This window comes from Acomys minous (assembly GCF_964271855.1).
Source record: "Acomys minous genome assembly, chromosome: 6".
In the NCBI taxonomy this organism is placed as follows: domain Eukaryota; kingdom Metazoa; phylum Chordata; class Mammalia; order Rodentia; family Muridae; genus Acomys; species Acomys minous.
Window position 1 is genome coordinate 120,232,387 of NC_140487.1, and position 13,747 is coordinate 120,246,133.

Below are 13,747 nucleotides of genomic sequence, written 5' to 3' on the forward strand. Positions count from 1 at the left end.
TTTGTTTTTGTTTTGTTTTCAAGACACGTTTTCGATCTATAGGTGCTAGGATTATCGGAATGCATAACCACACTTGGACTTTGTCCGAAAGGATTAAAGATGTATTCATTAGCTGACCTGCGGTGTTGCATGCCTTTAATCCAAGACCTCAGGAGGCAGAGGCAATCAGATCTCTGTGAGATTGAGGCCAGCTCCTTCTAAAAAGCAAGTTAGGGCAGTCAAGGCTACACAAAAAAACCCTTTCTTAGAAAACAAAACAACATCAGCAACAACAAAATATTTCTTTCTTTTCTTTATTTAATTTTATTTCTATTTTTATTTATTTATTATAATTTATTCATATTACATCTTGATTGTTATCCCCTCACTCTCTTTTTTTATACTTTTATCTTATTATACATGTGTAAAACAAACTACATACAGCAGGGACAACCATGTGACAATCATGAGAATACTGAGTACTATATATGTTACATTCATAGTGACTTGGCCATCTGCATTCGTCTCCTTTGAAGTAAGCATTTTTCCTGTCTTGTTGGGTCCACATTTCCGAATCAGACTCAATATCTATCTTATCTCAACTCTAAGAGCTTAACTTCCTTATCTTGATCTAAAACGATCTTGTCCCCTAACCAGCTAAACTTGGAATATTATCTTGTCTTCAATGCCCCTCAGAGACTCGAGAAGGAATAAAACTTAAATTCCTGAGTGAACCAGCAGTGTGGGTTAGCAGTGTCCAAAATGTACAAATTGACTTAAGACAGTTTATCTTTCTTTCTTTCACATATGTGAGTGCTCTATCTGGAGGTTACCTGGAAGCCAAGAGAGGACACCAGTTCCCATTATAGATGGTTAGGAGCCACCATATGGGCGCTGGAATTGAACTCAGGACCTCTGGAAGAGCAGGCAGTGCTCTTCACTTCTGAGACACTGCTCCAGACCCTATGCCTACATTTTTCATCAGCTGAGTTCAACTTACAGAGCTGAGTGTGGTGAGCGGAGCCTGTGGTGGACGTTACTCAGGAGGCAGAGAGAGAAGGGGAAAAGTGAAGCCCTCTCTGGGATAGGGTGAGCTCAAAGCCAGCCTGAGGGATTTGTATGAGAGCTTGTGTGCCAGTGACAACAAGGGAAAAGGAGCTGTGAGGAATGCATGGTTTCTATGGGGGTCTAGAAAGCGCTGTCTCAGAAGTGGGGAGGAGACTATGTGTGTGGTGTTGGGTCCGGCAAATCAATGGAACAAAGAAATCAATATGAAGAGAGAGTTTGGATTTAAGGCCAGCAAGGGCTGCCCCTGAGAGGGGATGAGCCAAGCCTTCTATTCAGTGATGCGACTACCCTAAATCTGAGCCTCCTGGTATACAAGGGGGCTGAGGGGCAGTGGGCCAAATAGACCTCAGTTCTCAATGACCAGGCCCCTCCTCACAGGTCAGAGAGCTCTGTTCTCATTGGTCCCTAAGTGGAAGGACCCTCCTTTGCTCCCCTGGCTGCTGTGGGGTCTCCATGCCAGCTCCCCTACTCCAGCAGCTTCTGTGATTAAGGAACTCTGGAATCCCTCTCAGGCCATCTCTATACAGGACATGGGAAGACCCTTTGTTATTTACAGCACAGGATTCATCTCCAGGACTGTTAAAAAAAAGCATGCACACTGAATAATTCAATGTGTCCTTGATGCCACTGGATTGTTTTTGATTTCTTAGAAATAACTATGATTCAATCCATCGACTGTAAGAAAAAAGAATCACTGGGGCATGGTGGCACATGACTCTAATCCTAGCACTGGGAAGGCAGAGGCAGGCAGATCTCTGTGAATTCAAGGCCAGCCTGGTCTACAAAGCTGACCATGAAAGTCAACATAACATACAAAAACCCTGTGTCTAAACGTCAAAAAAAGCACATACAAATTAAGAAACAACAACAACAATAAAAACCAAATAACTGTGATTCGCTTAATCTACCATAAGAGAAAACAATCCTAGGGATGATCCAGCCCAAGGAGGCTCAGCATTCCAATCTCGTGGAAGCTTGCAGGTGAGAGGTGTGGCTAAATAGGGTGGGTGTGAGGGCAAGAGCTATAAAAGGATTGAAGGAGCCTTAGACAGCACCCAGAGTCCTGGAGCCCACAGCCTCTGCTTGGCCATTCTGGGAGCAGGAGGGCTGTCACCAGTGTCCAGATCAGGTAAGTCACTCACCTCTCTCAGGAGGCCGCTTGCATGCTGGGCAGGCATATTATCAACTCAAAGTCAAGATTCTGTATTTTCTATAAAATTGGGCTGGGCAGTGAAGGCACATGTGTTTAATCCTAGCACTTGGGAGGTAGAGGCAGGTGGTTCTCCCTGACTTTGAGGCCATGCTGGACTACAGAGGGAGTTCCAGGACAGCCAGAGCTGGTACACAGAGAAACCTTGTTTCCAAAAAACAGAAATATATATATATATCTTGCTTTCTGATTCCCCGCTCTTGGTAATGATGAGAGTGATTTTCCTCTATGTTAGCTTTTAATGAGAAATGTAGGTTGGATTGGAATTTTTATATCAGATTCATAGGCTCATTTGAGTATTTAGGGGACAGAACCTCTGATAAGAAGGGCTAGCCTTGAACTCCAGATTCTTGTGCCTCTGTAATTCTGGATGGGATCTGCTTGTAGTTTAATCCCTTCCTTGGTATTTGGTCAATTAAGGTTCTGCAGCAGTTTACTTTGAAATGTCCTTTTCACTCTAGCAAACAAATAGAGGTGGGCACTGCTAATAGTTTTGAACACAAGTCTCAGCTGATCTGTGAACTGGGGCTTTAGGAGTGTGGTTCCTTCTTCCTTGACTATTTTTTTGTTTGTTTGTTTGTTTTTCAAAGCAGGGTTTCTCTGTGTAGCCTTGGCGGCCCTGAACTCACTTTGTAGACCAGGTTGGCCAGGCACTGACAGCGATCCGCTGGCTTCTGACTGCCAAGTGCTGGGATTAAAGGTGTGAGCCACCACCGCCTGGCCCTTGTCTGAGACTAAATTAATAGGAACTTAGGATGCGAAGCGGGAGCTGGGGTCGTGGTGGCCGCAGCAGAGTCCCAGGGAACTAGCATTATGGTTCTAAGCAGAGCAGAGGCCAGATCCAAGGTGGACAAGGCTGCATGAAGACACCCGAGACCTCAAAGAGGAGACTTCTCACTGTGGCCTCAGAGCCCGTGTGTAATGGGACCAAAGCCCAGTAACGACCACCTCAGTCAAGACACTAAAGACCAGTTGAGGTGGCACACACCTGTACTCCCAGCATTCCAGAGGCAAACACAGGTGGATTTTTGTGAGTTGGAGGCCAGCTTGGTCTACAAAGTGAGTCAAGACAGCCAAGGCTATACAGAAAAACCAAACAGGAGCGGGGCGTGGTGTCACGGGCCTTTAATCCCAGGGCTCCAAAGGCAGGGACAAGCAAATCACTGTGAGTTAGAGGCCACCCTCATCTACAAAGCAAGTCTAGAACAAGAGAAACCCTTGCTTGAAAACAAACAAACAACAGAATGGCAGAGCATGGTGTCAGAGGCCTTTAATCCCAGCACTCAGGAGCCTGCCTGGTCTCCAAAGAGGAGTGGCTTTCGGGAACCTTACTGTCTATTTTGGGCTTTTACATTTCAGACAAGGTCAGGTTGTGCAGCCAGATGGCCAGGAGTGTAGACCTTCTACCTCAACCCCAAACTAGGGTAATAAAACCAGTTTCCTACCCCAAGCTCAGAAGCCTTCAAAAGCGAAGGGTGGTGTCAGCCACGTCAGAGATTCTCCTCAGTTCCTCCGTGGCATCTAAGGCAGAGTCTTGGGCATATGACATAGGCACTGCCTTTTATTTAATTTGTGTTTTTATTGATGGTAGTGCTAGTGGTTTTTTTGTTTTTGTTTTTTGGTTTTTGGTTTTTGCTTTTTTTGTGTGTGTGTATTTTTTTTTTTTTGGTTTGGTTTGGTTGGTTTGGTTTTGGTTTGGTGTTGTGACAGGGTTTCCCTATGTTATCTTACTTTATAGACCAGGCTGGCCTTGAACTCCCAGCCATCAGCCTGCTTCTGCCTCCTGAGTGCTGGGATTACAGCTGTGAGCCACCACACCCGGTTATTGGGTTTTTTTCTTCACACAATATTTTAATTTTTTTTGTTTTGTTTTTTCACTCTATGTATTACTATGTTTATAGTGCTCTGCCTGCATATACATATACATTACAGATAGCTGTGAGCCACCATGTGGTTGCTGGGACTTGACCTCAGGACCTCTGGGAAACAGACAGTGCTCTTAACCACTGAGCCATCTCTCAAGCCCTTGTTTTGTTTTTATCAAGACAGGATTTGTCTGTATAGCCTAGGCTGTACTGGACTCCCTTTGTGGACCAGGCTGGCCTTGAACTCACATTAATCCACCTGCCTCTGGCTCCTAAGTGCTGGGATTAAAAGCATGCACCACCACGGTAGCCTCATACATGCTTTCTTTGTGTGGCCTAACTTCCCTAGAACTAAGTCTGTAGAGCAGTTTGGCCTTGAAGTCTTGGAAATCACTTCCTCCCTAGCTCTGCCTTCTAAGTTGTGCTGTATGGGAATAAAGGTGTATGCCACTACCACCTGGTGGTGCAGCCTTTCTTGGGGACTTGAAAGGTAATCAGTGTATTTTTGGCAGGAGAGGAGGCTGGTCAGGTGAGGGGGTGGAGACTCAGGTCTTTAATCCTAGCACTGGGGAAGCAGCAGCAGGCAGTTCTCTGTGAGTTCAAGGCCAGCCTGGTCTACAAAGTGAGTCCAGCATAGCCAATATGACACAGAGAAACCCTGTGTCAAAAAATAAGAGAAAACAGAAGCTGGTCAGTTTGCTATCCCCTGAATCACCTGCCCAATGGAGAAGGAGATTCAGAGGAGAGAGGAGGGCCAGTGCTTGCTACCTTGTATGTTGATGGTGAATATGTGCCTCTATGCAGGTTGTCCTGAGAGACTCCACGGGAGAGAGTGAGAAAGATTTGCCTTTGAGACCACCAAATAGTACAAAAGAACAGGCTGAATTCTCCAGTTTTGCCAGGCCTGGATTTCTGAGAGCTTCACTGCTGACTGAAGATCCATCAGGATGAGCTCCCAGGCCCCACCCACACTCCTGACCTTGGCACTGCACAGCCTGCTGAGAGACGAGGCCTTGGCCATCTCTGCTCTGAAGGACCTGCCCAGGGAGCTCTTCCCACCACTGATGAAGGCAGTCGTGGCTGGCAGACACCTGACCATACTGCAGGCCATGGTGGCTGCCTGGCCCTTTCCCTGCCTCCCCGTGGGAGCCCTGGTGAAATTCCCGGATGTGACAACATTGCAAGCTGTCCTGGCTGGTGTAGACATGCAGCTGACAGGAATCTTTCGCAAGAAGTAAGTAATGACTAGGTAATGCACAGTAGGTCACATTTGTGTGGAGGAAAAGGAACTCTGGACTCTTGGCTAATGGGGTCAAAGAAGGATCAGAGGCTTCTATTGGTATCCGCTTGGGGAGCTCCAGAGTCCTGGACAGCTGTTGAGTCCTTGTAGCCAATGCCCCTTCAGTGTGTGGTGTAGGCTGCAGTCGGTGTAGCCACAGTAGAATGAGCCAGTCCCTGTGTCTCCATCTGGCAGTAGAAGTTGGGACAGCACAAGTCCAGAGTAATGAGTGGAGGAGGCAGGCCGGGTCTCCAGATGCAGCTGAGGAAAAAAGGTCTTGCCTGGCAGGCTCCAGTTGCTGTGTGGAGACCCAGGACTAGAAATAACATATGTAAGAGGCTGAGCAGGGATCAGATGACAGCAGAGCTCTGAAGAGCTTGCTGTGTGCTTGGTCTTTTGTATCGTCTGACATTTCTTCCTGTTTTCCTCACAGGAAGAGGAAGCTTCAAGTGCTGGACCTGAGCAGTGTGCATCATAATTTCTGGAATGTGTGGGCTGGCACAGAGGATGGAGAGCGCTCAGCAGAGACTGTGCGTGAGAAGCAAAGAGCAACAGGCCTCCATAGATATGCACTGACCTGGTGTTTGAAGGTGGTCACCAACCTGAGCTTTGGGCTCTTTCTGGATGAACACCATGAGTATTTGTTGCAGTGGGCACAAAAGAGAAGAGGTTCCCTGCAGCTGTATTGCAGGAAAATGCACATTTCGGTATCATCCATGGACACTGTGAGGAAGGTCTTGCAGGTTTTCCAGCCAGATCGCATCGAGGAGTTGGAACTGAATGGAGGCTGGACTCTGCCCACACTGATGTCTTTTGCACCTTGCCTTGGTCAGATGAGAAATCTTCGCAAATTCTTTCTAACAGTAATGGATGACACCGGCTCCAACCCTGATAACACACTAACAGAGGCACAGAGGAAGAAAGTCACCAAGTTCCGGTCTCAGTTCTCCAAGCTCAACTGTCTCCAGCATCTCTCCATGTCTGGTGTCTACTTTCTCAGGGGCCACATGAAGCAGCTGCTCTGGTGAGAAAGGAGGGGAGAGGTCTTGCTGCTACCACAGCCAACATCTCCTGTGTCCTATGTAGACTAGTGGGCGTTTGATGTCTGGCAAATACTGTAGATTTCCCGATCAGGACCAAGTCTAATCACATTGGTCAAGGGCCCTGACATAGAACGGTGTGACTTGAGTGAGCATACTCAACAGGCTGCAGTGGGTCCTCACTGCCATCTCACGGTCACACTGACTCTGCCTATGTGGTTCCCCCTACTCCAGGTCAGCACTCTCACTGCATGCCACACTAACCCCCTTGTCTTTCCTTAGGTGTCTGAAGACCCCCTTGGAGTTCCTGTCCATCAGCTTCTGCAACTTATCACAGGCAGATTTGGAGTCTTTTGCCCAGTGTCACTGTCTTCATCATCTCAAACATCTGCAATTGGGAGGTGTCTTTTTATCTGAGCTGAGTCTTGTGCCTCTCAGAATCTTCCTAGAGAATGTCCCAGACACTCTGCAGATCCTGGACTTGGAGGGTTGTAGGATGAAGGACTCTCAGATCAGTTCTCTCTTCCCTGCCTTGAGCCAGTGCTCTCAGCTCACCAGGGTCAATTTCTATGACAATGACTTCTCCATGGCTGTCCTGAAGGCCCTTATGCAGCACACCGCCAACCTAAGCCACATGGCCCAGGGGTTCTACCCTGCCCCTCTGGAGTGTTATGTTATCGGACAGGACATCTCACAGAGATTTCACCAGCTTTGTTCTGAGCTCAGGAACACACTTGGCACTGTCAGGCGGCCCCGGTCCATCTCCATTGCTACTGAGTTGTGCCTTGTATATTGTCCTCACTGTGACTCTCTCCAATCGACCAGATTTTACCATTCTTGGCAGTAAACAGGAAAAGGTTGGTTTTGATAATGAGACAGGAATGTCTGTGGACAAGTCACTCATCAAGGATCTGCTGAGCACACATCTTCTGAAATTGATCAAGTTTTGCAAAGCATGGTATGCAACTGGGACAGACCACAGGGGTCAACTGTGACATGGACAACTATGGGACTGTGAAGAGTGATGTCCGGGGGAGTCAGACAGCTCTACACTTCAAAATGTGCTCTGTAGAGCATCAGGACCACTCCAGTGGAGTCTGTGTGACATATGCTGTTGTGCCACCCGAGGTAAAGTCCCTTTTCCAGGGAGAGCCTTCTGGAAAGGGCCTGATGTTCCTGACAGAAGCAATTGATTGCAGCCTTCTTTTTCTCATTGTGTTGACATACAGTGTCCCTATTCTTTCTCCTAACTTTACTCGCATACCAAGAGCATCCGAAGATGACTAGGTTGCTATGAAACTCCCAAACTTTGGACCGCAGCTAGGGACCATTCAGGCCCAGCATTAACCATCAATTTCCTCTCCCCTTATTAAAAGAAACATGGCTATGAATTAATCATTAGGTAAGTGTTTGTATTATGATGTACAAAGAAGTAAAGTGTTTCAAAAGCTCCAAATAGTGGTGCTCATATATTAGTAAGGAACCCTAAAAAAACTGGCTTGGCGCACAGGTGTTGGACATAAGTTGCATTAATGATAGAACCCTGACCCTAGACGAAGAGGACACAAGCACACTGATGCCAAACCAATAACGTAAGAGTGATGACATCTTCATGGTGTATTCTGTACCATGCATTATTTCAAGTCAATCACTCATAATGACTTTGCATTCTGTACCTTGTACTGTGTATGCCTGGTTTGTCACTGGTTCCCTTGAACCTACTCCATGGGAAATGTAACCACAACACACTCTCTGATTCAAAAAATGTGCATAAAAATCTAGACTGCTTGCCTGAAAAACACACTGAGATCAAACACTCCCCTGGGTTTGTCTGTTTGTCACTTTGCCAAATCCTTGTGCACTGACTCTTTGAGAACTCCCGTTCCCAAAGACCTATGCCGGACTGGGATGGTCCGTGGCACTAGAGGACTGGCTAAGAATTTTTCTTCTCTGAAGAACATTTTTCTCTTCCATGTCTTTAATGATATCATGCAGCCCCCTCTGGCATTGAACTCTTTTAACGTCTCCTCTGGGCTCCATGACTGCTGAGGTCACTGGCATGTGGGCCCAAGCCCAGCTTGTGGACCACCTGACTGTGGAGCACTATTCTTCAAGGCCCCTGACCTCTGATGGTCACATGCTCAGAACAGCCTCTAGGAGGTGTGCAAACTCCATGTCCTGTCTTGAAGAATACATTTTAAATGTTCCACGGTGAACTCTCTTCATTTTGTTAATGAGTCCTGGAAACCTGTCCTTTCATTTCCTTGTGTATGAATGATCATGTAGCAATAAAAAAATTGCATCCAAACTTTTGTAGTGTTTTCATTGTGATGATTATTATGAATAAGCGTACTAATACTCCGGAGGCAGAGGCAGGTGGGTCTCTGTGAGCTCTGGGCCAGGATCATCCACAAAGTGAGTCCAGGACAGCCAATAAAATAAAGCAATTAGTTAGTTGAAAATGACCTCATCAACCCCAGACAGGCCTTTCTTTTCCCAAATTCTCAGACTGAGACCCCATATCAGCAATCCCCCATCAATGCTCCTACAAAGGGACATGACTGAACTCCTGTTGTCACCCTATCTGTAATTCCTGCCACCTCTGGATGACACATTGGATGCAATCATTTTCCCAGCTACGTAGGAGTGTAGGTGAGATGTGGATGGATTTGGGAATCTGGTCAAGACTAGAAGGCACTGTTAGCAAAGAAAAGGCTGTGTGCAGCCATGGTGGCACACACCTATACTTTATGTGTATGGGAGGGAGAGGCAGCACAGTGCAGAAGTTCAAGGTCACCTTCAATCACATGGGCTCCTAACGGAAAACCTTAACAGCCTATCTTTTTGTTGTTGTTGTTTTGGTTTTGGTTTTGGTTTTTTGGAGACAGCTTTTCTCTGTGTAGCCTTGGCTCTCTTGGACTCACTTTGTAGACCAGGCTGGCCTCCAACTCACAGAGAACCACCTGCCTCTGCTTCCTAAGTTCTGATTAAAGTATGCACTGCTGCCACCACCACGCAGCATAACCTGTCTTATATCCAAACTATACACACAAAATCAAGCAAGAAACTGAACAAACTAAATCTCAGAGAAGATACTGGAGAATGTGAGGATCCTAGAGTTAGAGTCCCTGAGACTCTTGGAGATTTGTCACCACATGCAGACACCACTGAGTCTATCTCTAGGCAATCTGCAGGCCTGTCAAACGACTTAAGGCAACACACATATAACCATGCTTGTCTTATCCAATACAAATGTTTAAGACCTTTTATTAAGGCAGGCTTGTTGTTAAAGATGGAAGCCAGCATGGTTCATGGAGAGTTAGAGCCTAGCTCTGGATGCAGGTCCAGTCCTTACTCATAAAAGCAGCAACAACTGCTTACCAGCTCATACCTATACATCCCTGACCTGGAGGTCACTATGTAGACCAGGCTGGCCGTGAACACACAGAAACTATTAGCCTCTTTGGTCTCTGGAGCACTAATAGGAAAAGAGTACACAGCCATGCTTAGATCATTGATTGTTTCCTTGTTTTGAAGTTTTTGTTTTGTTGTCCAGAAGTGACAATAGTGTTTCTACTTCCTGTTGGGATAAGAGTGAGGCATCATCCTGTCTCAACTCCATTCTGTGTTTGAAGCAGGGTCTTACCATATAGGTCTCAAACCTTCTCTGTAGACCAGCATCAAACTCATAGAGCTCAGCCTGCCTCTGCCTCCCAAATGCTGGATTAAAGGTGTGTGGGACCATGCCTGCCTCAGCTCTCACTCTTTATTTCCTGTTCTCGACTCGGTGTGCTGGGTTTGTGTTTCCCAAAACACCCTCTTCTGACAGAAAGCCAAGGCGCCTGCCTTGCTCGATGACACAGAGTTTTCTCCGGCCGAGGCTACTTTCAAATTTCCTAAAGAGCCAGAGATGACCTTGAGCTTGTGATCCTCACCTACCAAACTCTTGAGGTCTCGGATGACAGGCATGTCCCAAAGTGTCTAGTTCATGCCTGAGGAGAGACACCCCAGGGTTAGTGATTGTAAGCATGCACTCTTCCAATTCTGCTACACCTCGAGGACCCCTGCCTAACAATAAGAGATGCAAGTCATCCTCCTGCCTCAGCCTTCTGAACAGCTAACTCAGAAGATGACTGACAGAGCATCCAACTTAGCTCTTCATTCCAGGACAGGTTTGACAGCATGGCAAGATGGTTGTCACAAGGTCCTTGAGGAAATATTTTTAGGTGTGTGTGTGTGTGTGTGTGTGTGTGTGTGTGTGTGTGTGTGTGTTTTCAAGGACTTAGTAAAACCACCCTGAGTCCCATTCAGAACCATGTGGGTCTCAGGTGACTAAGACTCAGCCAGTTGTGTTAGCTTATGGTTCTCCTTCACCCTGGGCAGCTGCTGCCCTCAGCCCACCAAGGCAGGAGGAGCAGAGGACGAAGAGCAGAGCTTGGAAGGTGCCAAGCACAAACATGGTGTAGATCAGACAGTCAAGGAACCACTTCAGGGAGCTAGCTCAACTTTAATCAGGGAGAACAAAGACTGTATATTTCTTGGGAAGCCGGTAGGTAGCTTCCCAGGCAGGTTTACATAATTGGTTGAAACCAAGCACTTTAAGGATGATTGATTTGTGCCAGGTGTGACGGCTCAAGCCTGTAATCCCAGCACTCAGGAGGCAGAGGCTGGTGGACTGCTGTGGGTTCAAGGCCAGCCTGTCATACAAAGCAAGTCTAGGACAGTGAGGGCTACACATAGAAGCCCTGTCTCAAAACAACAACAACAACAACAACAACAACAACAACAACAACAACAACAAGCAGCTTCTTTTTCAATTGTCAGAATCATACATACAGGAGCACAGCCTAATTATCCTATCCATGGGGGAGTGGAGAGCTAGCAGGGAGCTGGGTCCAGACCACACATCAACTGTGCTTAGGAGCATCTGTATCCAGTGACATTCTCAGATGAAGTCAGGCAGAGATTAGGACACCCTGCTGGGAGAGGGAGCCCTACACATTACAGCAAGTTCAGAGTGGCTATCTAGACTGGGAGGATTGCAACCTCAAACAGCAGAGTCCTCTCAAGATTAGGTCACAACAGTCATAGTACTAGGAGGAGGCTGAGGAAGGAGGGTTGTTGGGAGTCGGAGTTTCAAATCAACCTAAGCTGTAGAGCAAGACCCTGTCTCAATAATGAATCCATAGCAGAGCATGGTGGTGCTTGCCTTTGGTCCTAGCTCTTTGGAGCCAGAGGCAGGCAGATCTGAGGTCAAGATCAGCCTGGTCTACAAAGCCAGTCCAGGACAGCCAGGGCTCTTACACAGAGAAACCTTTTCTCAAAAAAGAAAAGTACAAAACTACGTCCATAGCTAACAAGTAAATAAATGACATGAAACTTCAGGGTTGGGGAGTGATTCAGTCAATAGGTTCATGACATTCAAGTTTGTCGCGTGTTTTCTGGCTTTCACAAAAGAAACTCTGCTAATCTATGCACTGGAAAATGCATGTATTATCTTCTGGGACAAAGCACCCAATAGAAGGAAGTTACTGGGGCTGGAGAGATAGCTCAGCAGTTGAGAGCACTGTCCGCTCTTCCAGAGGTCCTGAGTTCAAATCCCAGCAACCATTTGGTGGCTCACAACCATCTACAGTGGGATCTGATGCCCTCTTCTGTTATGCAGGTGTACATAGAGACTTGGCATTTATATACATAAAAGAAGGAAATAAAATCTTAAGAAAAGAAGGAAGCTACCGGTTAGGTTGTGGAGCTGTGAGCTGTGAGAAAATAAGTGTTACTGATTGGGAGTGAGAGGAGACTTTGGGTGTCCCGAAGCCCAGACTCAACTCGCTGGCCCCATCAGGTTCAGCATCTTTGTACCAACCCTAAAGCCAGGAAGTACCTCCTGACCGTGTGCTGCTCCATTATGACCAGAGACAGAAGTCCAACAATGACACAGGAAATCTTGATCTGTGTGTCCTGGGAGAACTGACTGAAGACATTACTCTTGATTCCTAATGATTTCTGTCTGTTTCTCTAATCTGGCTTTTTGAGACATGGTCTCAGTGTATAGCCCAAGTGGCCTGAAAACCTCTAGGTAGACGGGGCTTCCTCACACTCATTCAGATGTGCCTGCTCCTTCCTCTTGGCTGAAGGAATTAAAGCCACGTGCTACTGTTGCATGGTAAACACAGGTTTCAACTCTTCTCACAGAATTTTGGATTTCTTCTGTTTTGGTTTTTTGCTACTGTTTTTCTTCTTTCTGTTTTTGTTCTTGTTTTTGAGACAGTGTTTCTCTGTGTTATCCTTAGTTGTCCTGGACTAACTTTGTAGACCAGGTTGACCTCGAACTCAGAGAGATGCACCTGCCTCTGCCTCCCGAGTGTGGGTATTAAAGGTATATGCCACCATGCCCAGCTTGGATTTCTTTGTTTTGAAGGATGAAAAGATTCATTTATTGTTCACAGCCTTATGTGGGTTTTTGTAAGGAAAGTTAACATTTCTGTATAAGGAATCATCAGTTTAGTTTAATGGAGTATTTCACATCCTTTTGTTTGTTTGTTTGTTTGTTTCTCAAGACAGTGTTTCTCTGCTGCCTTAGGTATCCTGGCCTTCTTCTGTAGACCAGGCTAGCTGCAAGCTCACAGCGATCCACATGCCCCTGCCTCCCTGCCAGCTGGGATTACAGGCTTGCACCACCTCACCTGGCTCACATCCTTCCTCCTCAGACACTTTGGATCCATCTACATAATTAAAGTGCAGGGGATTCTCTTGTATTCTTGGTTGTCCTGGACTTGCTCTGTAGAAAGGCTGACCTCCCACTCATAGAGATCCACCTGCCTCTGGCTCCTAAGTGCTAGGATTAAAGGGGGTTGCTTGGCTGGCGAAATGGCTCAGTGATTAAGAGTACTGTCTGCTCTTGCCGGGGTTCTGCGTTTAATTCCCACCAATCAACTGTGGCTCTCTAATTAGAAGAGATGCTCTCTTCTGGTATCAAGGTGTACATGCAGATAGCGCCTTCACATACATAAAAATATGATTAATAAAAATGTAACCATGAATAAATAAATAAATAAACAAACAAATGAATAAAATAAAGGTGTGTGTCACCACACCCAGTTCATTTAAGGTTTCGCTGGTTGTTGTGTTTTTTTTTTGTTTGTTTGTTTGTTTTTTTTTTTTTGCTTTTTCTAGAGAGGATTTCTCTGTTTACCCTTGGCTGCCCTAGATTCGCTTGGTAGACAGGGCTGGCTCCAGCTCACAGCAATCCACCTGCCTCTGCATCTCAAGTGCTGGGACTAAAGGCATGTGCCACAACGCCTAG

General features: G+C 46.4%; 1 protein-coding gene across 1 annotated transcript; it reads left to right on the plus strand.

Annotated features, from left to right (window-relative positions):
* Positions 1-4,995: 4,995 nt before the first annotated feature.
* On the plus strand, positions 4,996-7,288 carry LOC311599085 (PRAME family member 20-like; the record flags this gene model as incomplete). The annotated part of the gene is made up of 3 exons (XM_084784741.1): positions 4,996-5,356; positions 5,835-6,425; positions 6,724-7,288. The coding sequence occupies exons 1-3, from the start codon at positions 5,070-5,072 to the stop codon at positions 7,286-7,288; spliced, it is 1,443 nt and encodes a 480-aa protein (XP_084640867.1). The 5' UTR covers positions 4,996-5,069.
* Between the last annotated feature and the right edge of the window lie 6,459 nt (positions 7,289-13,747).